The 27,619-nt window shown below is 43.9% G+C and overlaps 1 protein-coding gene across 1 annotated transcript in view; it reads right to left on the bottom strand.

Annotated features, from left to right (window-relative positions):
- Positions 1 to 2,203: 2,203 nt before the first annotated feature.
- Positions 2,204 to 27,619, bottom strand: part of LOC137332168 (shootin-1-like) — a 42,429-nt gene continuing 17,013 nt past the window's right edge. Inside the window, exons 8-14 of the mRNA XM_067995873.1 lie at positions 27,405 to 27,561; positions 26,634 to 26,704; positions 25,884 to 25,984; positions 15,745 to 15,804; positions 7,770 to 7,890; positions 5,699 to 5,846; positions 2,204 to 3,099 (exon numbers count right to left, since the gene is read on the bottom strand). Of these exons, the coding sequence (XP_067851974.1) occupies positions 2,922 to 3,099; positions 5,699 to 5,846; positions 7,770 to 7,890; positions 15,745 to 15,804; positions 25,884 to 25,984; positions 26,634 to 26,704; positions 27,405 to 27,561 (836 nt within the window). The 3' untranslated portion in view covers positions 2,204 to 2,921. The remainder of the gene's footprint in view (positions 3,100 to 5,698; positions 5,847 to 7,769; positions 7,891 to 15,744; positions 15,805 to 25,883; positions 25,985 to 26,633; positions 26,705 to 27,404; positions 27,562 to 27,619) is intronic.

The following is a 27,619-nucleotide window of genomic DNA, read 5'->3' as shown; positions in this document are numbered from 1 at the left end:
AAAGACAACATTGCTCCCTTACAAGCACAAACTCTTGGAAAATAACAAATGCTGAATTTACTCCAGTGCTGCCCAGTTAGGAGGTTAATGCACAGTATCCCAGGAGGAATCATTTTTAAAAAAAAGTGTTATTTTGTATATTGTATTACTTCCAACAAAAAAAAAAATTCTCCTTGATCAGATTTCCAAAGAACATCCTTTCCTTGGGGTGCCATGTTGGTGAGCAGGTATCCACCATTTCCCATGTGGTGGTGATGTGGATCCTGGTCTATGCTGTGCTGAAGGGGATTTTCCCCCAGGGAGGGGAAAAAAATGAAGGTTGAATAAGCATGGGCCATGTAAGCATGTGGCCGGCTCAGGAATGATATTGGTGGTGGCCTGGGACTGGGTGGTCTACCTGACCTTTGAGTCTGGGGCTGGTCTGTAACCTGGGACCTAAGAAGCAGGAAGAATGTAAGGAATTTTATAAATTGTTAACAAAACTGCATGATCTATAATCTGGCTGGGATGTGCACTGACCTCCTAACATTGACCATAACCCCATAAGAAACTGATTAGATCATTAATCTGTTGGTTTGACCGCTTGAGCTCCCACCACACATCTAACATTAGCATTTCCATGAGTCCACACAGATTGATTCAGCAACTAGTTTATCTTCAATTTCTTGCTTGCAGCATTAAACTCTTCCAATGAGTTGGAAAAGGTTAGATAATTTCCTAACTAGGCTTGCAGACAAAAACCTGAATGACTGGGGCTGTGGTGCAAAATTTCCTGTTAGACACAAGTCTGATGAGTGACTTTTGTTCCTTTAGTCAGTCCTGCTCTGTTACATGCAATAAGATTTGAGTTTATTTACTCTTAATTCTTACATTGTAACATTCCTGGAGATATTGGGATAGATTTTCAACATAATGGAAATTAAAATTGGCCAGTTTCTGTAATGCCAGTTTTACTCCAGGGTGGCAAGTTGAAAATCTAACCCAATGTCAATGAGCAGCATTAAACCTTGTCACCTCATGCTCCCCTGCAAGGTAATACTTACCCATAGAGGTGGCCCTCCATTTTCTTTCAATACCCAGATCATCACTATGCTTGGACTATGGTGTCATGTGCCCATATCTTCATGGTTATATTGACCACCTCCACTTAAATCCACTTACTACCCCCATGCAGAGTACCACACTTGCACTGCTAAGTAGGTAGGTCAATAGCCTCCTGACCACTTTAATGTGCACCTCAATGTTATGATGGCATGATGCAGAACATTCTCTGTTATACAGGAACTGAGACATCATTCCATGGCTAGACCATCCATCAAGAAGATGGTTTAATTGCACTACCTGTGGATTCAAGCAGTGTTATGGTATGATTTTTTACCACACCGGCACCATTCGCCATTTCATTCTATTCTTTACAATCTATTCATTGGGAGTAATCCTGCACCTAAAGGAAATTTCCTTTTCTGTTGTTGATGGCTGTGACCCCTCTCAAATGGGGGATGGTCAATGATATGAGCGACCTGGCCTCAGTCCTCCACACTGGAAGTTGCAGAGGAGAGGCCTGAGATAAGGCTCTGTTTAATTTCCCTTTGCCACCTCTGCTCTGCCTCTTCGTTCCTCTCTCTTTCATAAAGGTGTGCTCATCAAATTAATGTTAAGCTGTCACAGGGAAGCCACAGTGACATTGGAGGTGCTACCATGATATTGTGAGGAGTGTGTTACTGATTTGCATCAGTGCTGCTGTGTATTGTGCTGAGAAGTGAACTCGAGGCTCCATGGAGCTGAGGTATGAGAGAAACAGATCAGCAGCATAACAGTACTCCGTTTCAGTGTGTGTGAGAAGCTGTACAACAGGGAGTACATGGGAAATAAATGGTTTTGGTTCAGTGTTAAAAATCCTGAGGATCAAGCTTTGCGGGAATGACATAAAGGGGAATTCCAGTAATGTTATCTAAATATTGATTATCACTCAATGTCAGTACAGCTCCTGTTACAGTCTTCCTGCAGTATAATAATATAAAACCCGACTGCAGACTGCTTAGCAGTGTGCAGTCAGAATGATGCGGCCGTTGTTTTTTGGCCAGTAAGGGCTGGAATGAGACAAAAGGATGGTTTTGTAATGCTGCACTCCGTGTGTAAGGGAGAGAGAGAGGTCTCCTGTTTGACTTAGCTCATCACAGAGCAGGAGATCAAAAAAAGGAAATGCTTTTGATTCAAAACAACCATGGCCTTCAGAAATCCTTGATTATAGTTAAGAGGCAACAGGGAGGGATGACAATATGCACAATTAAACCCTGGGCATTCTGAGGCCTATATTTGAATGAATTTTATTGATGATGAAATGGGATGTATCGGTATTAGTTGCTGTGGTTATTGCTTACATCCTAAACTCTTTTGACAAGTAGGAAAGGTGAAGAAATTAATAAAATTATAATCGTAAACAAAAAAGAAAAACATGGACAGCAAGACAATAACCAGATGCTCTACCGCGGCCCTTGTATAGATTTTTTAATGCATCTGTAAAACCTTTCTCAAATGAGGCAGTGATGTCAAGTGTGTCAGCAATCAGCAGTACAAAGGATTAGGAAGGTTATATCTTGAGCAATAGAAATTCCTCTTGTGCACTCGCCAGCTTGCGACTTTCCACCCCTTCACTTTAAGGAGGCGAAAATCGTGGATGGCGAGTGGGAAAAAAAGGGATTTCTACCCCAATGACTTTACAATTGTCTTTGTGCTGGATTGGATGAACGAGCCTGAAGGTTTTCAGGAGGCAACCTCACCAGGGCACACACAGCAGCAATTTTAATTGGACCCCTCACATGAATGCTAAAGGCATTCTGGTCGCATGGAGATTAAAAGGAGAGATTATCGTTTTCAACAATAACTGCAAACTCCTTGACATCACCACCTCCCTACTGCTGTTAACAATCTGCATCAGTGCTTTCATGAATTGCGCTTTGACTCTTGGATTTGTTCTGGCCCTGAGCGGGAGCGCTTCTTTGGTCAGGTGATTCTGATGGGCTGCTTATGGTAATAAGGATACCCTGGGGTTGAACGTTTTCTTGTTTAGTTGAACATTTTCTCTTCATTTCTTCAGAGCTGAGAAGGAAAAAAGGAGAATGGTAAAAAAATGACAGAAATAACAACACCTCTAATGGGAACATAGGAACAGGAGTAGGCCATTCAGCCCCTCAACCTTGCTCCGCCATTCAGTTAGATCATGGCTGATCTGTACCTCAACTCCATTTACTTGCCTTTGCTCTACATCCTTTGATACCCTTACCAACAAAAATCTGTTGATCTCAGTCTTGAAAGCTTCAGTTGACCCAGTATCCACAGCCTTTTGGGGGAGAGAGTTCCAGATTTCTACTATCCTTTGTGTGAAGAAGTGCTTCCTGATTTCACTCCTGAATGGCCTGGCTCTAATTTTAAGGTTATGCCCCCTTGTTCTGGATTCCCCCACCAGAGGAAATAGTTTCTCTTTATCGACCCAATCAAATCCTTTTATCATTTTAAACACCTCGATTAGATCACCCCTGAGTCTTCTATACTCAGGGGAATACAAGCCTAGTCTGTGCAACCTGTCTTCAGGTAGAAAAACTAAGTGCTTCACAGAAGCGTAATCAAAGAAAAGGACTGAACCAAAAAAGGAGACGTTAGGAGGGGTGACCAAAAGTTTGGTTAAAGAGATTGGGTTTAAGAAGGGTCTTAGAGGTGGAGTGGTGGAGGGTTTTAGGGAGGGAATTCCCAAGCATGGGGCCCAGGCACTAAAGTCACCACTGCCAATGGTGTGGTGAAAGGAGGCCAGAGTCAGAGGAATGAAGAATTCAGTGGGGTTGTAGTACTGGAAGAGGTTACAGAGATAGGGGGGATGGGTGGGGGGCAAGGCCACGAAGGGATTTAAACATGAGAATGAGAATTTTAAATTTGAGGCAGTGGGGGAGAGGAAGCCAATGTAGGTCAGTGAAGACAGGGGTGATGGATGAGTGGACTTCGTCTGAAATATGATACGGGCGGCAGGGTTTTGGATGAACTGAAGTCTACGGAGGGTGGCAGGCTAGCCAGGAGAGCATTGGAATCATCGAGTGTGGAGGTGACAAAGACGTGGATGACTTTTCTGCAGACACTCTCTCCTTTCACTGGTCTTTTACCTCAGACTTGAGGTCAAGTCAAGTCCAGATAGAGGAGGTGAAGTTCTCCCCCTCGTTTATAGTTGAGAATAGGAAGCATTTTGCAAGATAACATCTTTTTAGGAAATTCACATCCCATTAGTGACTACAAAATCACAAATTTAGTCCATTCAGAACAAACATTTATTTGGAATTGCTTCAGTGCAATGCAACCACCCATATAGACACAGATGGGCTCAATCCATTGAAGTTACAGCAACAAAAGAACACAAGACACTGCACATCTGCCTCTGTCTCTGTTCCACCCTCGGTCTCAATGGGTTAATAAAATGTACCTTCAGTCTGGATCCCTCTCGTCACATTTAAATGGAGCAATATCATGAACAGTGACTATTGTCCATATGTCCAGGATTGCACAGGTCTGAGCATAAGTACAGGACTCCCAGATATCACAGGAATTCCTGTACCCAGGAAAATGCTGCTTAACATCTGCTCTATCCCCCTCCCATCCACAGCCAGTGTAGATCAGTCATTTTTTGCTGATGGAAATTTTCCAATTTGGGAGCAACAGGTTGCACACATCAGCTGTGAGCACAGCAGAGCTCATAATTGCCCAAAGTAAAAGCCGCTGACTCCCTCCTAAATTGCTGGGAAAGGGGTCATTAGTATGATCGGGGTGTATGCATCGCGCCTGTAAGGACGAATCAAGGTGCCCATCCTGAGCTGCCTGCCATAGGTGGAGCAGCACCTAGCCATTTCAGTAAAACGACCCTGAGGTCATGGGTCATTCCTGAGGCCTCAGCGGGACTCACGCCAGCTCTTCGCTGGCAGAGGTCTTTTAAGGTGGAAAAGGTGGAATTCCCAGGGAAGCCCGAGATCTCCCTCAAACATGCCCCCCTGACGTAAGGGGATGTATGCAGAAAGCCCACCAGAAAATGGCAGAACCAAAAACATGGGGTGGAATCCAGGCACAACCTGGTTCTGCCTCATTTTCTGGCCCTGATCTGGAGGTCTGCCAAGTTTCTGCCTTGGCCCTGATCAGAATTTCGGAGCCATTGTTCGCTCAGTATAATCAACTCAGGATAATAATGCTATAGAACAGAATGGATTTATTATTGAGCACAGCAGCGCCACAATTGAAATACTTCCATGATTTTTTAGTCTGTGTTTAATTTTTTGACAGTACACAGGAAGATGTTTAAAATTGAAAGTTTCAAAATTGAGATTGATAGATTTTTGTTAGGCAAGAGTATTAAGGGTTACGGAACCAAGGCAAGGTGGAGTTAAGATACAGATCAGCCATCATCTAATTGAATGGCGGAACAGGCTCGAGGGACTGAATGGCCTACTCCTGTTCCTATGTTCCTATGAACAGGAAAGTTTTGATGAAAGACAGGTCAGGAGCTGGAAGCTCTATATTGGTGATGGACGTAGTGTAACCCAGAACTACCTAGTGTCACCTATTGGGAGTGACAATCACTTTGGTTTAAATATGGGCCTAATTTAATGTGTGCCTGTGCTCCATTAAGAGAACAAGCTGTTGCAGCCCAGATACATCTCTGTTTTACCTTCTCGAGGCCCTGCTATCCAGCTCCTCTGTTGCTGGAGCCTGCTGCACAGGGCTGGGCTCCAGGTTATCGCTTTTTCTTTCATCACTGTCCTTCAGGCTGAGGGATTTGGAAGAGGCAACATCACTGGCATCTGTTTCATTTCCATCTGTCAAAGATAGGACAGCACAAACTCTCCTCATTCATATAGTATTACAGTCGACAACATGTATTGGCATTTATAGATTCTGTCCACACAAAGCAATTTTGTATATTTAGATTTGCGGTTCCATTGTGGCAAGGCAGGCAGCATCATAGGGGATGAGGTTCCTCTTTAGACAAAAAACAAGAGAACATCTGTTTCTCTCCGCTAATGAAAATGCGAGAATGTCTGGCTTTGAAACATACCAGACTGAATTTTCCTCTGCTCTCCTGTCTAAAATCTGTGTTGGGGGGCGGGGGTGGGGGGTGGAAATAGCAGTGAAAAGGGCGTAAGATTGGGTGGTAAGGCCTACTGCCTTGTGCCCGCCCTGGGTTAAATTTTCCTCCTCTGCCTTGTTGTATTGATAAAGGAATGAAGCGGATGCTGTGTATATGGATTTTCAAAAGGCGTTTGATAAGTTGCTGCATAGGAGGCTTGTTGATAAAATTAAGGCGTGAGGTATTAAAGGGAATGTGGCAGCATGGATAAGAAGTTGGTTAAAGGACAGAAAACAAAGATTAGTGGATGGTTAATGGGTGTCTTTTGGACTTCCGGCTTCAAAATATTAGTGTACCCGGGGTTAGTGTTATATGTTCTGGACTTGGGTAGAAGGGGCACAATATCAAAATGTGCAGCTGAAACAAAAATAGGGAGTGGTTAACTGTGAAGAAGACTATAAGTAACTTCAGGAGGATATAGACAGGTCAGTAGATTGGCCAGATAGATTTCAGATGAAATTTAATGTGGAGAAATGTGAAGTGATACGTTTTGGGAGGAAGAATAAGAGGAGGGAATATACAAAATCTTTAAAAGTGGAAGGACAAGTTGATAAGTTGAAAAGCTATAAAAAAAAACACATAGGATCCTAGGTTTATAGAAAAGGCATTGAGAACAGAAGCAAGGAGGTAATATTAAATCTATACTAAGCCGCAGTTAGAATATTGTGTTCAAATTTAGGTGGCTTACTTTAGGGATGATGTCAAAGGCTAGAGAGAGGGTACAAAAGAAATTTATCTATGAGAAACTTTAGTTAGAAGGCGAGACTAGAGAAATTAGGGCTCTTTTCACTAGAACAGAAAAAGTTAAGAGGAGATCTGATGGTGGTGTCAGAATTATGAGGAGATTTGCTAAGATAGATATGGAGAATAACTATCGCACTGGTCAGTAACAAGCAAGTATAAAGTTAAGATCATCACCAAAAGAACGAAAGGAGAGGTTAGGAGAATTGTTTAATGCGGAGAGGTGTTAGGACGTGGAATGCTCTATCCCAAATAGTGGTGGAAACGGAATCCATGATAGTTTTTAAAAGGCAGGTGGATAAATGATTAAAAAATAAATATTTAAAAGGATATGGGGAAAGAGCACGGGAATGGGACTAAGTAAATATTTGTTTCATAGAGCTGGTACAGGTGCAATGGGCCAAATAGGCTCCTTCCACGCTGTAAAATGCTATGATAGTGAAGGTTGGTGGGCTTTTTGACCAAAGAGAACATCATAGTTGAGCCTGATTCCATTCTGACCCACCATCCACACACATGCATTTCCCGCTGGTGGTCGCTTGATATTGATCAGGAGTGGACATGTGGGCTGATCTCTCCCCCCACTCCCTAGCCCAGGGGCACTGAGGCCAACTGCAGCACCTCGACTGCTATCGCAGCTGAGATCAGCCAACTCAGCACAGACTAAGGTTTGCATTGTTCAGCTGCATGTGTTGTTACTTTTTCCCATCACACCAGCTATGAAGAATGCTGCTATCATGAATGCTGAGATTGTAAGGCAGGATTGATTGATACTTAAATCTTCAGCCAAGGATAACCGAGCTTGTACATTACTGTTCACAGAGTCTGCAAACTGAGGAAAGACAAACACACAGGGTTAGCGACTCACTACCTCTTGGATTGTAATCTGAAGTTTGTTTCCGTCTCCGTCTAAGAACAACTTCCAGCTCATTCTCTGTCTTGTTGTGACTTACATCTGGAAACCCCCGACTTGGGCTCTTCTTCATCGAGTCCTATGAGCAGACAGTGGGAAATCAGACACACTACACGTCACAGAGTAACACACGAAGCGCTATTCTGGTCAACCGCAAAGCACCTGAACCATTGACGCCAAACCCAAGCTTGTAAATTTATAACTTCAGGTAGTTAAAAAAGATATAAGTGCAGTTCTTTATTTGTGGCACAGAGACGCTGGCATAGAAATTTGATGGCACCGCGCCAGTTTTACAGGCGTAAAACGGGGGCCTAAACATTCAGTATGTCGGGTGACGTGCTCATTCCGGGCAGGAATTGCGCTGCCCATCATATTGGTAAAGGCTCCTGCATAGGCCCGTGCCTAAAACAGGCATTAAACCCTTTGCATATGTAAATAGGGGGCCTAACTTCTGTTTGAGGCCCCCTTTGCAAAATTCCTTTGTGAGACCCCAGCATGGGCCATGCGTGCTGCAATTCTCAGCCTGTTGGCAACCAAACCAGTGCTCTTTAAAGAGACAGCTGGAGGCTGCCTCCTAATACCGTTACTGGGTACGGCAGCATAGTGGCTATGTTACTGGACTAGTAATCCAGAGGCCTCGCCTGATAATCTGGAGCCATGAGTTCAAATCCCGCTACGGCAGCTGGGGAATTTAAATTCAATTAATTAAGTAACTATCGGGTTGTCGTAAAAACCCATCTGGTTCACTAATGCCCTTTAGGGAAGGAATCCTGCCGTCCTTACCCGGTCTGGCCTATATGTGACTCCTGGCCTACAGCAACGTGGTTGGTTCTTAATCGCCCTCTGAAATGGCCTAGCAAGCCACTCAGTTGTACAATCTCACGACAGAAAATCACAATAAGAATAAAACCGGATGGACCATTAGGCACGGGACAGGACAAAGGCAAACCAAGTCCAATCGACCCTGCAATGTCCTCCTCATAAACATCTGGGGACTTGAGCTAAAATTGGGGGAGCTGTCCCACAGACTAGTCAAGCAACAGCCTGATATAACCATTCTCACAGAATTATACCTTTCAGCCAATGTCCCAGACTCTTCCATCACTATCACCAGAGGTAGCGGTACAGTGGTATACAGGCAGGAGGGAGTGGCCCTGAGGAGTCCTCAAATTGACTCCTAACCCCATGAAATCTTATGGCATCAGGTCAAACATGGGCAAGGAAACCATCTATTGCCCTCCCTCAGCTGATGAATCAGTCCTCCTCCATGTTGAGGAAACACTGAGGGTAACAAGGGCACAGAATATACTCTGGGTGGGGGACTTCAATGTCCATCACCAAGAGTGGCTTTGTAGCACCACTACTGATCAAGCTGGCCGAGTCCTGAAGGACATAGCTGCCAGACTGGGCCTGCTGCAGGTGGTGAGCGAACCAACATGAGGGAAAAACCTACTTGACCTTGTCCTCACCAACCTACCTGTCGCTGATGCATCTGTCCATGACAGTATTGGTAGGAGTGACCACCGCACAGTCCTTGTGGTGATGAAGTCCTGTCTTCACACTGAGGACACCATCCAACGTGTTGTGTGGCACTACCACTGTGCTAAAGGGGATAGATTCAGAACAGATCCAGCAGCTCAAAACTGGGCATCCATGAGGTGCTGTGGGGCAGTAGCAGAATTGTATTCCAGCACAATCTGTAACCTCATGGCCCGGCATATTCCTCACTCTACCATTACCAACAAGCCAGGGGATCAATGCTGGTTCAATGAGGAGTGTAGAAGGGCATGCCAGGAGCAGCACCAGGTGTACCTAAAAATGAGGTGCCAACCTGGTGAAGCTACAACTCAAGACTACATGCATGCTAAACAGCAAAAGCAACATGCTATAGACAGAGCTAAGCGATTCCACAACCAACGGATCAGATCAAAGCTCTGCAGACCTGTCACATTCAGTCATGAATGGTGGTGGATAATTAAACAACGAACAGGAGGAGGCTCCATGAACGTCCCCATCCTCAATGATGGCAGAGTCCAGCACGTGAGTGCAAAAGACAAGGCTGAAGCAGTTGCAACCATCTTCAGCCAGAAGTGCCGAGTGGATGATCCATCTCGGCCTCCTCCCAATATCCCCACCATCACAGAAGCCAGTCTTCAGCCAATTCGATTCACTCCTTGTGATATCAAGCAACGGCTGAGTGCACTGGATATAACAAATGCCATGGGCCCCGAAAACATCCCGGCTGTAGTGCTGAAGACTTGTGCTCCAGAACTAGCCGCGCCTCTAGCCAAGCTGTTCCAGTACAGCTACTACACTGGCATCTACCCAACAATGTGGAAAATTGTCCAGGTATGTCCTGTCCATAAAAAGCAGGACAAATCCAATCCGGCCAAACACTGCCCCATCAGTCTACTCTCAATCACCAGCAAAGTGATGGAAGATGTCATCGACAGTGCTATCAAGCGGCACTTACTCATCAATAACCTGATCACCAATGCTCAGTTTGGGTTTCGCCAGGACCACTCGGCTCCAGACCTCATTACAGCCTTGGTCCAAACATGGACAAAAGAGCTGAATTCCAGAGATGAGGTGAGAGTGACTGCCCTTGACATCAAGGCAGCATTTGACCAAGTGTGGCACCAGGAGCCCTAGTAAAATTGAAGTCAATGGCAATCAGGGAAAACTCTCCAGTGGCTGGAGTCATACCTAGCACAAAGGAAGATGGTAGTGGTTGTTGGAGGCCAATCATCTCAGCCCCAGGGCATTGCTGCAGGAGTTCCTCAGGGCAGTGTCCTAGGCCCAACCATCTTCAGCTGCTTCATCAATGACCTTCCCTCCATCATAAGGTCAGAAATGGGGATATCCGCTGATGATTGCACAATGTTCAGTTCCATTCGCAACCCCTCAGATAATGAAGCAGTCCGTGCCCACATGCAGCAAGACCTGGACAACATCCAGGCTTGGGCTGATAAGTGGCAAGTAACATTCATGCCAGACAAGTGCCAGGTAATGACCATCTCCAACAAGAGAGAGTCTAACCACTTCCCCTTGACATTCAATGGCATTATCATCGCCGAATCCCTCACCATCAACATCCAGGGGGTCACCATTGACCAGAAACTTAACTGGACCAGCCACATAAATACTGTGGCTACAAGAGCAGGTCAGAGGCTGGGTACTCTGCGGCGAGTGACTCACCTCCTGACTCCCCAAAGCCTTTCCACCATCTACAAGGCACAAGTCAGGAGTGTGATGGAATACTCTCCACTTGCCTGGATGAATGCAGCTCCAACAACACTCAAGAAGCTCGACACCATCCAGGACAAAGCAGCCTGCTTGATTGGCACCCCATCCACCACCCTGAACATTCACTCCCTTCACCACCAGTGCACCGTGGCTGCAGTGTGTACCATCCACAGGATGCACTGCAGCAACTCACCAAGGCTTCTTTGACAGCACCTCCCAAACCCACAACCTCTACCACCTAGAAGGACAAGGGCAGGAGGCACATGGGAACAACACCATCTGCACATTCCCCTCCAAGTCACACACCATCCCGACTTGGAAATAAATTGCCGTTCCTCCATCATTGCTGGATCAAAATCCTGGAACTCCCTACCTAACAGCACTGTGGGAGAACCTTCACCACACGGACTGCAGCGGTTCAAGAAGGTGGCTCTCCACCACTTTCCCAAGGGCAATTAGGGATGGGCAATAAATGCTGGCCTCGCCAGCGACGCCCACATCCCATGAACGGATTAAAAAAAAGATAAGTTTAATTTTTTTTACTTACCTTATTGTGGAGATATATTATACCTTATTAAATTTGGGGGCCGCTGGCAATCTTGGTCCCTCCTGGGACCAGCGAGCTGCCTCTGGGGCCACAATTGGCGCCTGTATTGCGAAGGCAATAAACAAATGAGGCCAGCGGGCCAATTTCCTGTGGTCCTGCCGCTGGCCTCATTAGGCAGGGATTGTGCCCCGATTCGGGCACAATCCGATTTCTAGGCCCCTCTCTGTTTAAATGCTTTCTGGCTTTTCAAAAACAGTGTAAGTAAGGGGCAAGTTGTAAGAGGTCAACTTAAGTTTTATTCAGCGTTTCTATAGTAAGGAAGCCACGACCCATGTCAATATGAGTAACATTATAGAGAGCATGTGTTATAAGGTTTTTGCTATTAATGTGAGAGAGTGTTACAGTAACGGGCATTATATCAGAGAGTGTTATAGTGAGAGGTATGTTATATTAGACAGTGATACAGTGAGAGAGGTGTTCTATTAAATAATTGTAAACAATTTTACAACACCAAGTTATAGTCCAGCAATTTTATTTTAAATTCACAAGCTTTCGGAGGCTACCTCCTTCCTCAGGTGAACGATGTGGAATTTCCATCATTTCCACATCGTTCACCTGAGGAAGGAGGTAGCCTCCGAAAGCTTGTGAATTTAAAATAAAATTGCTGGACTATAACTTGGTGTTGTAAAATTGTTTACAATTGTCAACCCCAGTCCATCACCGGCATCTCCACATCATGACTATTAAATAATGTTAGAGTGAGTGGAGTGTTACAGTGAGCTGTTATATTATACAGTGTTACAGTGAAAGGTTATCTCAAAGATTGTCACAGTTAGAGCAAGTTTGTTTTTAGATGGTGTCACAGTTAGGGGTATATTATAGTGGAGAACGTCGCAGTTAGGGTTGTGTATATATTAAACAGTGTTACAGCGAGGACGGGTGTTATTTGACAGAGTTACAATGAGGGGTATGACATATATCAGTATTACAATGAGGGGTGTAAGATATATCAGCGTTTGACAGTGAAGGCTGTGTGTTTAAGTGTCATATCAGACAGAGAGATGTGTGTTATTTAAGAGTGTGTAATAGTTTGTTGTGTAAGACAGTCATTCAGAGAAATTTGTGTTATATCAGTGTTATTATAATGAGGGGCATGTTATTTGAGAGTTACAGTAAGGATTAAGAGATATATCAGTGTGCTACAATAAGGAGTGTATTATTTAAGATAGTGTTATAATGAATGGTGCATTATATCTGTGATATCAGGGGTATTTTTTATGATTTCTCACATGTTCTAAATAATCATGCTATTTAAGAATATTTTGATAAACAGCAATGCATCTGACTGTGATGAGTTTATTGTGGAAAGATTTGTGTGTGCCAAAGTAATCCCGTGAATAATTTACTGGCACCCATCAATGTCAATACACTATATGCTTCGGCAGGAGGTCTGTCGCTGTCTTGTGACTTTGCATTCACCAACATTTTGCCTCTTTTCTGACCACTGTAATTAAGCTCAAGTCAGAAAATCAACTCCTATTTCTCACTTGACTGTACCTGCTGTGCTCACAAAACTAGAATGCTGATTCGTAACATTGCTAGTTGAATCTGGATGATCACTCACTGATTTATCCAAAACGGTGTTTTATTTTTGATCAGATACATATTTTTGTGAATGAATTGAGAAAAGGGAATAGCCCATTTTAAATGGTGGTGAACGCAGGATTATTGTATTCAGTTGGTGAGTGGAGAGGGAAAAAAATTCCAGTAACATCGTCCCTCCCACTAAAGCTGAGCCTCGAGGGATTTCCTGATATTTAAAGTCATCTGCTGAAAAATAGCAGGGAGAATTTGCAGATATCAAACTCAAAGTGATGTCCAGTGATTTCAGATAAATAGTCTCATTGTGTGGTTTAACAGAGATTGTGACAGACAGACTGGCATTTTATATGACAGTGAGGGAGCTTTAAACTGTGTGTTTTATCATTAGAAATTTTTTATAGAGAAGGAGCATCATAGCATTATAATAGGGGCAGGTGTGTTATTAACCTGGGTTTGTTGTAGAGTGGATATTTTATATGGTTTCGCTTTAGTGAGGAAGACATAAACAATGTCATCCAGAATTTCCTCGAGGGTTCTCCCGCTCAGCTGCGGTAAATTTGGCGGAAGATCGTCACAAGATCGTCACAAGCCCTGGCGTGAATGGGGTTTTGCCGATCTTCTGAAGAAGTTACAGCAGCCGAGCGGAAGTAACCACCGAGGAAAGTCCGAGCGTGAACGTTTAAGCAGAAAGCATTATTGTGAGTAGTGAGAAGTGTTGAGGCTGAACCAGACTTCCACAATCTTGGGATCCTATTTGACCCTGAGCTGAGCTTCCAACCCCATATCCTCTCCATCACCAAGACCACCTACTTCCACCTTCGTAATATCGCCTGTCTTTGCTCCTGCCTCAGCTAATCTGCTGCTGAAACCCTCATCCATGCCTTTGTTACCTCTAGACTCGACTATTCCGATGTTCTCCAGGCCGGCCTCCCATCTTCTACCCTCCATAACCTTCAGCTCATCCAAAACTCTGCTGCTCTTATCCTAACTCGCACCAAGTCCCATTCACCCATCACCCCTGTGCTCACTGACCTGCATTGGCTCCCGATCCGGCAATGCCTCGATTTTAAAATTCCCATCCTTGTTTTCAAATCCCTCCATGGCCTTTCCCCGCCCTATCTCTGTCACCCTCCTCCAGCCCTACAACTCTCTACAGTCCTCCAATTCTGGCCTCTTTCACATCCCCGATTTTCATCACTCCACCATTGGCGGCCGTGCCTTCGGCTGCCTAGGCCTTAAGCTCTGGAATTCCGTCTCTAAACCTCTCTCCCTCTCTCTCATCCTTTAAGACGCTCCTTAAAATCTATCTCTTTGAACAAGCTTTTGGTCACCTGTCATAATATCTTCTTATGTGGCTCAGTTTCAAATTTTGTTTGATAACATTCCTGCGAAGTGTCTTGGGATGTTTTACTACGTTAAAGGCGCTTTATAAATGCAAGCTGTTGTCGTTGGAGTCAGTCTTATGTTATATCAGCAAGTGTCAGTGTAGGGGTATTACAGGGAGGACTTTCTACATGGTTTCTAAACTATGAGTTGCCACAGTGTGAGTTATATCATATTCCATTTATATTAACAGCTGTTTCCATTGGAAGTGGTTCTTTAATCTGTGCTGGTTCCATTGCTGAGGAATCTACCCGTGCAGTGGATTTGGATGCAACAGATAACTGCACATGCACAAGTCTCATTCATGCACACTTGCTCCGAAGTTGCGGGCGTGACTTTAGTGGAACTATGCATGTGCGATTCTCGCAGTCAGTAAAAATTAAACCCACATTATTTTAACCAGTGTGGCCATGGACTTTCCCCGATGTCAGAGGATGGCCTGCACAGCCAACAGTGCTAAAAGTGCATTGTTGGCTTGCATGGATAGGCCGAGAGTTCAGGCTGCTTGTGGCCCTGAACTTCACTGCTGGTGGTAGCCACTGTTTCTTTTTGCTGATGAAAGCATTCAGAAATCAGAGACAACCTGGATGGGGTATCAGAGAAAAGAACAAATGTGCTTTCACATAGCATTTCATCACATCTCTCAGAAAGGTCCCAAAGTGCTTCACCATGAATTACTTTGAAGTACAGTTACTGCCCTTATGTAGGTCAACACAGCAATGCTAATTGTGCACAGCAAGGTCCAACAAACAGCAGTGAGGTCAATAACCAGTTAATCTGTTTTTAGATGAGTTAAGTTGGTCAGGACACCAAGCGAACTCTCCGCTTTTTTCTCTGACGCCCCATTTACTTTACAGGGTTGCCTCCAATAGTAAACTCACTATCGTAGGCAACCCAATAAAATAAACATAGCAATGCATTGTCATTGGAGGCACCAAGAGTCACCTCAAAGTGGGGAGTGGGGGAGTGGGAGGGGATTCTCAGGTTGCCATGGGATCTTTAGTGTCCACCTGAAAAAGGCAGACAAGGCCTCAGTTGAACAGTGCTGTAGATACTAATCCATTCTTACTGTCGCTGTGACTTTTGTTTTATTTTTACTGATGGTGCTTAAAATGATGGTAGTTATGAAAGGGTTAAACTTGGTCTCTACATTACCAGGATCCCCTTCAGCTCGTCCATGGCACTCTCCTGTGTTTTCTCATCCACTGGTGGTGGCTGTCAGGGTAAAAACAAAACACACAGCAGGTATAAATAACAGCCTTGCAGCAAGGCTCCTTCCCATCAGCCAGACAGCATGAGGTGTCCTGCTGAGCCTCTCCAGCATCCCTGGGGCAAGTTAATATCTTGCTGCTACCAAGTGCAGCTGCCTCCCATCTGCCACCCCAGTATGAATAATCAAAAGATGGCTGCTCTCAGACTCATTTTCTCTTCCTACCTATATATAGATACATATCTGGGCACATGCATCAGAGTTTTAATAAGACAGTTCTGTTTATCATTAAAATTGTCTACAGTTTAATAGGAATTGTTTTATCCAGGGGGAAACTTTGCAAACTGGTTCTCATCCAGTTCTAGGGTTCACCACATGGAATTATTTGCCATATTTTGCCACTTCAGATGTCACAAAAGGCTTTGATGGGAAGAATGGTCTCTGCTCTAGCCAGCCCGCTATTTCCTCATATCTCTCTCCCTCCCCCGCCTCCACCAGCTGTATAATAACCCACATGAAGCATGTTTAAAAAGAATGTTATGTAACATTACTGGCCACTTAACCCCATTGTTTCATATTATAGGAAGAGTATTTACATTTCAAAAATAATATAGGAAGACTTGCATTTACTACATCGCTCAGCAAAATCTCAAAGAGCTTCACTTACAATGAATGACTTCCAAATGCAGTGACTCTTATCTTGTAGATGAACATGGTGGTCAATTTGCACAGAAGACCCTCTTGCGATAAATGAGTGGTTAATCTATTTTTGATGTTGTTGGTTGAATGAGGAATTTAAATCAGAAGAACTCCCTATTCTTCTTCAAATAGTTAGATGGGGTCTTTAACGTTCACCTGGAGGGTAGGTAGGGCCTCAGTTTAATTTGTCACTCAAAGGGTGACACCACTGACAATGCAGCGAGCACTGAAGTGTCAACCTAAAGGCGTGGAGAGAGGCTTGAACCCACAACCTTATGATTTAGAGGTCAGAGTGCTACCAACTGAGCCATGCTGACAGACTATATTGCTGTAAACAACCATGATAAACAGAATGCTGTCTTGTGGGGTTTCACTTGATTTGTAAGTGGATTTCTCAATATTCTCTACAAACGTTCAGGGGAGAAGTGCTCTGGTCGCCATGTGCAACAAAGTCATTACTGTGTTCATGAAGGTTTCCTCTTCTCAATATTTCTAGTGAAAACATGAAAATAGTCTTTGCAGAGTAATTCTGCCCCAGTTGGGCCGAACGGCCTGTTTCTGTGCTCTAATTTCTATGTAATTCTATGTATGAATGATTAGAACTGGCCACTTATGGAATTGTTGGTCATAAAGCACATCCCCACATGGTATCCTGTACATATACAGACACAGAAGCCTACTCGCCTAGTCTAGTATGTATTGTTACACATTCAGTACCAGTATAATCAACATCTGTAAGCATGGGAAAGAAATGGAGGTTACAGCCACTTATAGGGTCTCTGGAAGGTGGGGGTAAGTCTTACAGTGGTGCTTGTATGTATGACACTAGTTTGGGGTCCAGAGCTTCTTCTACAACAGGAGCCCGTGGAACTCAATGAGGGTCATTTTGACTTTGGACGATAGTGTAAAATGGCCGATATCGAATCAACCGTCTGTTATACATCTCTCCCCATTTTCATTTCCATTGAAGTTTTGAAATAAATCAGGAGAGATGTGTAACGGGTAGCAGATACTGGCCATTTTACACTATTGCCCAAAGTCAAAATGACCCCCAATTTATCTCAGTCAGGTTCGCTTAATTTTTACCTGGGAAAAGTTGTTGAATGTTTACAAATCCAATAAAGATCCAGCTACAGGAAAAAATTGCCCAAATGCATCCCACACTCAAAGATGCGGTGACTCACTAATTTTAGATTTTTATGAATTCAATCTCTTCTGACCTACCTAGTCTATTTTTAAAATATATATTGGAGCTCACATAGTCATGGAAACAATAGCAAAGCAAGAGCGATGTCAAAGGTTATATTCCCTCAATTGATTCACATTAAGAGTAGACCATCCTTAAGGCAGCAGCTTGCCATGCAACTCATCTGTTATCACTGCTCCCTGAGGTTGGCTGAACAGCTGAGCCCAAGCTGGCATGACACAAGCGAACGTCTCATCAGAATAACTACACAGTTGAAATTCATAACCCTGTCTCACCAAGCCACAGGAGATCCTGCCTCAAATGTTAACACTTGATGTTTCTACCAGCTCCCTGATTCCCTTGTCAAAGGAGTAACATTTAGACCTGAGTGGCCCTTGCGAGTTCGATACTTCATCCTCACCGAGAGGATTTTGAGGATGGTGACTGGTCACTTCTAAAGAAGGGAACGAGTCGTCATCACGTAATATATGTTAACATATGCTCTGAATTTAAAATTATTCTTACTATGGTAAATGCACTGTTTAGTGTGCCACAGACCTAAACAGAGCAGGGAAGTCCAAGATTGATCCAGGGCCTCTGGGTTAGTTGCGGAGGGGAGGGGGGAATCAGCCAGCATTCCCACTCTTGATCGCAATCAATGCTGGAAAAATGCATGTGTGGGTGTCAGGTGTGGGCAGCGCTTGGGCTGAGCTGTCATTCCCCATGTTTGAATAACCCACTGGCAATCCATTGTCCAGACTCAAACATGAAGAAAGACTCCTTGGGTGAGCACCAGGGGGCAGTCAGTGCCGGGGAATTATACCCCACGGGTTAACATCTTCAGGGACGGAAGAGAGGAAAAAAATGGGGGAAAAACCCTCTTTGTAACAGAACGATCTTACACAGGAATCACGGGCGGGGGAAGGGGGAGGTGGCATCACCACTATTCCACTGCCTTACCATCTCCCAGATACTATCAAAGGAGCAATTGCACAATAGCAGGCAAAGCCTGTCCAGGATTACTAATTCCCTGAGTTATTAATGCTCAAACTATCTATAGGAAGCCTCAAAGTGTTACTTATAATTTTGTTTTTATGAAAGAAAAAACTCACAGGCCTCTCCCCCCTTCTTCATTTGTTGCAGGGGAAAGTGGTAATAGGGTCTCTCCCTAGCTCAGGGTCACTCCAGTCCAATATGAAAACCATCTGAAGAACAGCATTCAGACTTCCTGCAATACCCAGTCACAAGTGGTAAGGACAATCTTGACTCATCGGCCCTTTCCGCTAGCTTCTAACACTCGGAGGGAGGCTGCTTAGGTCTGCAGTCCAGGTAGTGACGGAAAATTTTCCCGCAGTGGAACCAACAAGAATCCCACAACCAAAATCCAAACCTTTCACAGCCTTGGTACTAATCAGGATCCATCCTTAACTCTAGGTTTTCACGAAGGTCGAGTCCATTACCAAACTCATCCCATCGATTAACACAAATCAGAGCCCGACTTTAACCCCTTATCTGAATCATTTCATCATGTTTATTATAGCTTTAGACAGCATTTTTTGGAAAAGGAATACAAAACAATCCTTTTAATTTATGATTTCTGTGGTACACGTGCAGGAGGGGCTTCAAAAACATGCGGGGGCGGGGGGGCGGGGGGAGGAGAGGAGGAGGAGGAGTCCTACCTTGTTGCTAACTTTCCTCTTCAGAATGGAAATCACCGATTAGCCAGCAAGAGAGAACAGGAGAGAGACTGTAAGTGTAAAGTCTCTCATTCTTATAGTGTAACCTACAGCAACACACTGTCCAAGAGTCAAAGCACATTTAAGGTTGAAATCCAACAATATTAATAACAAAGAAAAGATCACAAAAGTAAGTACAGATAAGGGGGGCTATCTAACTCATCCTTCCATAGAAACCTATGATAGCTGCATCACGGCAGCTAATTGCCTCTTGCATGATTTGAGTTTTTATCTCCAATAATCTACCCGGAAACCATCCCAGGTATTAATCACTCTTTAAAGAAGTGTTTCCTTACATTAGTCTTGAACTTGCCTTTTTACCAGTTTGTACCAGTGTCCCCTTGTGCTGCGGTCATGGTTTAACTTGGAAACAGTGCTCAATCGTTTCTATCCCAGGTAGTATCTGATACACATCCATAAGGTCCTCTCTCAGGCACTTCCTTTCAAAGAGTCTGAGTTTTTCTAACCTTTCCTCTAACACTAGGGACAAGCTTGTTTGTTGGAGCTATACTGGCTTCCCAGCAGAATTCCAGCTGACAGGGACAAAAATAATTGGGTGGGGAGCCATTCCACCAGCTCCCCGACACCCCCTGGAGTTTCCGCCAGAAGTGGCGGGGGATGTAGAATATGTCCGCCTTAATATGAGATGTAAGCTAATGAGATGCAAATGACAGGAATATGTTACACAATGTATTTCCCATCGCTTGCGCCATAGCAACACTAGAAACTAGGAATGCCATGCATTGCAATGGCATGTGGAGGGGGTGGAGGACTTGAAGTTTAAATGGAAGGAGAGCAGTGCAATCATTCCAACTCCTGAGTCCTGCGATTTTTACATTTAAAATAAAAGTCTGGTCCTCTTCAGCTGTTCTGGAGGCTGCTGGCTTGCTACCCTGTGGCAGGCGCCCAAGGCTTGCTGAAATGATTGCCCACCTCTGCCTCGAGGCAGGCTCCCCGACAGAGGTGGGAATGCCTGCAGAAAATATCTAAATAGCTTGACCCAGGAAAATCGACCGGGGTCATGATCACAGCTATGGGACAGTGGCAAAGCCTGAGTTTCTGCACAAAAGTCCTGGTCTAGGGATCAACCTTGTGGCCTTTCTTTGCACCGTTCCCGGGGCTTCAATGCTTCCCTTGTGCCTTGGTGATCTGAACTGAACAAAGTGCTCAAGGTTTGGCTGAATCAGAACTCCAACATGATGGCCTCAGACTTTGCCAGCTTGTATCGTGTTTTTTTGATTCAGACTTTTTATGTAGATAAACAGTTTTAAGCTACTTGAATAAATTCGTTTAAATGGCCAAAGCCTTTGTTAAAATAGTGAACAAGTTAACATCTTCATTATTAATATCGCGCATGCAATATGTGACTAATTGCTCTTTCCCCTCCCCCACAAACATTTAATGCTGTTTACTTGAAGGGAATAATTTACTCATTTGCTATACCTATTTATACTGTCGTTTGTCCGTTGCCACCATGATTTATGGTTTAAAACTGCTGGTTAGAAGCAGCCTCTGAGCAGACATTTTTGTGTACAACTTTCCCTGATATGACATCCACAAGTTGTATTTCAATGAACGATAGTTTGTTCCAGCACAGAAAGAGGTCATTCAGCTTCTCAAGTCTCTGCCAGTATTTTTCTCGATATAAGTCACCCAGTCTAATCCACCCTCCCCGCTTGCTCCCTGGATCCTTTAATATTCCCAATTTTCAAGTTCCCTTTTAAAAAGAATTAGTTGATTTTCCTTTAACAATGATTTTTGGTAGAGAATTCCACATTCCAACCACCTTCTGCATTCTTTCTAATTACCCCTTTAATTCTTTTTGTGAATAACTTAAATTGATGTCCTCCCGACCATTGTCAGATATTAGATTTTCCAATTCTGATGAAGGAAGGATCATCGACCTGAAATATTAACTCTTTCTTTCTCCACAGATGCTGTCTGACTTGCTGAGTATTTCCAGCATTTTCTGTTGTTATTTCAGATTTCCAGCTTCCTCGGTATTTTGCTTTTGATTTAGAATTTCCAGGATGTCATGACAAAAATAGACTTCAAGTAAAAAATATCCTGCTGTCTGCGCTGGACAACTGAGGTACTTCAACATAGACTCCCATGAGGCACGACAATTTCTTCCCAAACAAATCTGAACCATTGTTCTGCCACAGTCGGCCATCGGTCTAGAAATATAAACCTCTTTATAAGTTCTTCACAATGTGCAGATAGTACAATCCTAAACTAGGGGGTAGGAACTCATCGCGGAAGGTAGGGCTAAACAGGCGGATATTGCATCGGCTGCCTGTTATTGGTCCCACTTGATATTCAGCTCTAGTCAAGTCAAGGGGACTGGGTATCGGGTGGGGTGTGTAATGGGCAGCAGTTACCAGACCGGCCGTTTTATCCGACCGCCGTTTTACCCTACCGCCCGAGACAGATTTCTACCCCTAGATCTTCAAACTGTTTATTAAGACCCACCCATCAGTTAGAAGATATGAGTTCCTCACAACCCCTTGATGATCTTTGTGCAATATCTATTGACTCATTCATAAGAACATAAGAAATAGGAGCAGGAGTAGGCCATACGGCCCCTCGAGCCTGCTTCGCCATTCAATCAGATCATGGCTGACCTAGGAGTCCAAAAATCTGTCTATCTCAGCCTTGAATATACTCAACAACTGAGCATCCACACCCTCTGGGGGAGAGAATTCCAAAGATTCACAACCCTCTGTGTGAAGAAATTCCTCCTCATCTCAGTCTTAAATGGCCGACCCGTTATCCTGAGACTATGCCCCCTAGTTCTAGACTCTCCAGCCAGAGGAAACAACCTCTCAGCATCTACCCTGTCAAGCCCTTACATGTTTCAATGAAATCATCTCTCATTCTTCTAAACTCCAGAGAGTATAAGCCCATTCTACTTAATCTCTCCTCATAGGACAACCCTCTCATCCCAGGAATCAATCTAGTGAACCTTCGTTGCACTGCCTCTAAGGCAGTATATCCTTCCTTAGGTAAGGAGACCAAAACTATACACAGTACTCCAAGTGTGGTCTCACTAAAGCCCTGTACAATTATAGTAAGACCCCCTTACTCTTATACTCCTACCTCCTTGCAATAAAGGCCAACATTCCATTTGCTTTCCTAATTGCTTGCTGTACCTGCATGCTAACTTTCTGTGTTTCTTGTACTAGGACACCCAAGTCTCTCTGAACACCAACATTTGATAGTTTTTCACCCTTTAAAAAATATTCTGTTTTTCTATTCTTCCTACCAAAATGATTAACCTCACATTTCCACACATTATACTCCATCTACCACTTTCTTGCCCACACACTTAACCTGTCTATATCCCTTTGCAGACTCTTTGTGTCCTCCTCACTGCTTATTTTCCCACCTAGCTTTGTATCGTCAGCAAACTTGAACCGACTACTTTTAAAAGCAGTCCGCATTGCAGCATTGATTTTCCTGATTTTACCACATGCTAAAGCTCATACAGTACTTGCCTGGTCAGTCATCATATTTTGCTAGCCGAATTAATTTGACTAATACTGTCAATGTACACATCTAATTCAATTTGCTTCCTGCCCAGCATTATGGCCCACTGGGGACACCAAAAGCTGCAATATTCTGAATGGGGGTGACTGCTCTCAGCCCATTGTTCCCGTTTATAATGTCACTAGGGTATGATCAGATCAGAAGGAATTCTACACAAATGTCTGCTCCTGGCTTGTCTCTGATGGCAGTTTTAAATTATAAAATGAGGTAGCAAAGAAAAACAGAGAGATGCAAATAACAATCCACATATCTTCCCTTATCCATCTATTTTACTTGACCTCCCCCCAACAGGAGGTGGAAAGGATTTACAAGCGGCTGCTCATCTACACCCATACTTCCTGCAGCACCAGCAATTAGTTTCTAATTGACCTCAGAATGTGCCTCTTCATACCAATTTGACCATGTGGTCTTAAAGTGACTAGGCATGTTGAACACAGGCCTACTTTGGGAGGAGGATACTATGCAGTGCCTTGTTATACCCTTTGACTTACCACGAGCAATGCCCCGGGAGATCTGTTAGTGACGTACAAAGATACTCTGAGTCTTGGTTTCCAGCACTAATTGATTTCTATCTTTTTCCCCTTCACTGGGAGGAGCAGCCATTAAGTGCTGTGGAGAACAAGCTAGTGGTCTTTTAACCCCAATAGCCACATGCCCACTGCTGGCTGAAGTTACATGGAATCCCACAGTTCTACATGCTTTAACTTGTTTTCCTTTCAATGGAATGCCGGGCAATCTTTAAGCGTGAACTCTCCTTTCAATCATGTAGAAGAGCAATGATTATAAAGTTTTCTGATTTAAAATATATTTTTTCCATGTTGACTACAGTTGCCAAGGGTAGGATGCAGTGTGACATCCCGATCTGGTAAAACCAAGCAGAAGTGTTCCAGGTGTTCCAGCAGTTTGATGAGATTACAGACAGTGGAGCAGATATTTAACCCCTTGAATACTGGAAGCACTTTGCGACTCTGTTGCGTGTGTGGTTTCTGTCTCACGCCATTTACAAACACAATCGGTTCACTTCAAGCGCTCAGTATCAGACAGCAGAACATTCATAAACTTTACCACATTTGATTTAAAGAAACAATGGCCCTGGGGTTTCTCCCAATTTCCTGCCGTAACCGGCTGGGAGATCAGCAGATCTGATTTGGGAGACCCTTTGAGCCCCGAAAGAGGTCACACAGCTCCAAAGGATGGTAGAAAATGTGTGGTTAGACCAGACTGGTCTGCCACCCACTTAATATGTGTTCAATTATCATTTCTTTGACATTCATTCAGAAAAGTTCAAGAAAAAAATCCAAATATGCATACTTTATTCATCCTATTGTTGAGTTTTGCATCGCTTTTGTTTTCAAGTGTTCACTATTTCAAAAATAATTGGTAAACATGTTACGTAAGAAAATAAGAAATAGGAGCAGGAGTAGGCCGTACAGCCCCTCAAGCCTGCTGTGCCATTCAATAAGATCATGACTGATCTTCGACCTCAATTCCACTTTCCTGCTCGATTCCCATATCCCTTGATTCCCCTAGAGTCCAAAAATCTATCTATCTCAGCCTTGAATATATTCAATGACTCAGCATCCACAGCCCTCTGGAGTAGAGAATGCCAAAGATTCACAACCCTCTGCATGAAGAAATTCCTCCACATCTCAGTCTTGAATGGCCGACCCCTTATCCTGCGATTATGCCCCCTAGTTCTGGACGCTCTAGCCAGGGGAAACAATCTCTCAGCATCTACCCTGTCAAGCCCCCTAATAATCTTATATGTTTCAATAAGATCATCTCTCATTCATCTCATTCAGAGAAAATAGGCCTATTCTACTCAACCTCTCCTCATAGGACAACCCTCTCATCCCAGGAATTAATCTAGCGAACCTTTGTTGTACTGCCTCCAAGGCAAGTATATCCTTCCTTAGATAAGGAGAACAAAACTGTATGCAGTACTATAGGTGAGGTCTCACCAAAGCCCTGTACAAATGTAGTAAGACTTCCTTACTCTTGTATTCCAACCCCCTTGCAATAAAGGCCAACATGTCATTTGCTTTCCTAATTGCTTGCTGTACCTACATACTAACTTTTTGTGTTTCTTGTACGAGGACACCCAAGTCTCTCTGAACGCCAACATTTAATAGTTTCTCACCATTTAAAAAATATTCTGTTTTTCTATTCTTCCTACCACATTTCCCCACATTACACGCCATCTGACACCTTCTTGCCCGCTCACTTAATCTGTCTATATCCCTTTGCAGTCTCTTTGTGTCCTCACAGCTTACTTTCCCGTACTGTTACTGAACTGCCCAGGTTACCATGATATTCCAACCTCTAGACTGGCTTCCAAATTATCTAAAAAATGCACCAAATAGCATCAAAAACTTGTTTACTTGGGGTGCTTTGCTGTCCTCAGAGCCCCTGTCAATAAATCTTTTGTGTACTTTTGTTTTCTTTTTTCTTTTGCAGTTAAATTAATGGAATTTTTGGTCCACCTGTGTCTCAAAATACGACAAACCTGTATCCTGTTGCACTTTTGGTGCTACTATTTTTCACATGTCATTGGGCAGATTTTGATTTTTCATTTTTTTGGGGGGGCTATGTCAACTATCTTTTTTGTTCAGTTTTTGCTGTTTTTTTATGTTGGCATGTATGATATTACAGTGTATTAGAACATTGTCCTCATCTCTGGGAAGACAGGGACCTGGACCGAATTCCATCCCAGACAGAGGGTGTGAACATCTCCTCTGTTTTGGTCCCGAATGAAACAAACTCAGCCAATCTGGGCCTAATTCTCAGTGGGAACGAGACTACAGGGAAAAATAGCATCTTCACAATTGAAAAATGGGATCCTCAAAATGGTGGTCTGGATGGTACAAAGTCCTGGTTGGGATATAGTGTGAATTAAACTCTTGGGGGATCTTACCTTCGTGACATGGGTCACAGGTCGCAGCATGACACCGTGCTTTATCCGTTCCATCATTTCATTCACAGCTTTCACTTTCACATCATCAATCCCGGTCTGGTCTGGAGAAAGTGACAGAGAAAGAAAAAGAAAACAAAAACACTAATCTTAGTCAAAGCCACACTGACGAGCTACTGTACTCCAGTAAACCTGTGAGATACTCAGGATCCTTCTCCACCATCACCTGAATGTCCGAGAAAGTCTCGCACCTCAGGCTATTGGGACTCTTTAATTTCAAGTCCCCAGGAATTGTTTCCTGCAATTTAAAGTTGGTTTCAGATCTATTGAAACAAGGGTGTGACTGAGGAGGTTTGAGTGTGATTGGTGAATATTATATTTGGAAGGAGGCAGGGGTGGGGGCGGGGTGGCAGTGAGGGCTCATGTTCAGCCTGCAAACTTCTTACAAGGGCTCTGCTGTCTTTCCAAAGTTTCTTGCAAGAGTAAAATTCCGTAGAGCAGAGCAGCTACGAGTCAGACTACAGCAAATTTATTTTACATGTCTATGGGTAACTTTAACCTAACCCGCCAATGGGATTGGATCGGCTGCCCGTTTTACATCCCGCCCAAAGTCACTGGAAAGTAAAATCGAGTGGGCTAGGTTAAAATTACACTCTCTGTTTTGGAGAGATGCTGAAAATGACAACTTGGTCCCAACAGACCATGTTGAGCTCTGCGACCTACATCTGGCATACTGTGAAGCTGATTACTTACTGTTGCTAGGTTCAGGTTTTGGCTGCGTCTTGGAGTTCTTGGACGATCTTCGCACTATAGCGATGAGGGAACTGTAAGAAATACATTGTGAGTCCTAGCAGGTACAGAAAATCTCCTCTACCCAGGTACAAACAGAAATTTCTTAACCCCCAACTGCCTAGCTTTTGGTCCCCTATTTGCCAGAATAGCCCTGCAGTGTTCATTTGTTCAACCACTCCCTCATCTTTGATGCCCTTGTCCCCAACAAAACTTTACGGTCTTCTATCTCTGTAATTCCCCTGGTATGGCGCACATCTTTGCTGCCTTAAATCCAAGACATGCAAACTTGAATGTATCTGGCACACAACTAGCTTAGCCATCGCTAGATCTGGCTGGACTGCATCAAGCTCAACCAAGCCTTTGCTGAAGTCGCCCAATACTCTAGGATCATCCTGGTGGGCAAAGATAACCCCAGGCTCCTTTTCTCCACTACCTCCTAACACCCCTGAACCCTTCACCCTCACCTCCAACAACAAGTGTGAGGAGTTCATGGATATATTTGTCACTGAGATAGAGACCATCTATTCAGCTACCTTGACTGCTTTCCCATCTTACTCTTTGCCCATCAAGCCAATCCTCTCCCAGATTCTCCCTACCCTCACTCCAAACCCCCACCTCTTTCTAGTTTCTTTCCCCTATGCTCTCTCCAAGTTCATCTTGTCCATGAGCCCTACCTCCTGCTCCTTCAACCATATTCGCACATTTAACTTGTGGAGGATACTGGGTACATACCTTATAGGATTGCAACGTGTAGCTGGAAGGGGAGGGGGAGGGGGAGGAGGTGGAGGAGGAGGCGGAGGGGGTGGAGTTGGCGGAGGGGGTGGAGGTGGAGCTGTGGCGGGAGCAGATTCGATCACTTGAAACTTTATCTTCTCCTTTAATTCTTTCACTGCAAAAAAAACATTAAGATGCACTTTACTCCTTGCAATAATCCCTGCTGCTCGCAA

This window comes from Heptranchias perlo, chromosome 14 (genome assembly GCF_035084215.1).
Source record: "Heptranchias perlo isolate sHepPer1 chromosome 14, sHepPer1.hap1, whole genome shotgun sequence".
In the NCBI taxonomy this organism is placed as follows: Eukaryota; Metazoa; Chordata; class Chondrichthyes; order Hexanchiformes; family Hexanchidae; genus Heptranchias; species Heptranchias perlo.
This window is presented reverse-complemented; position numbering and strand designations above follow the sequence as displayed.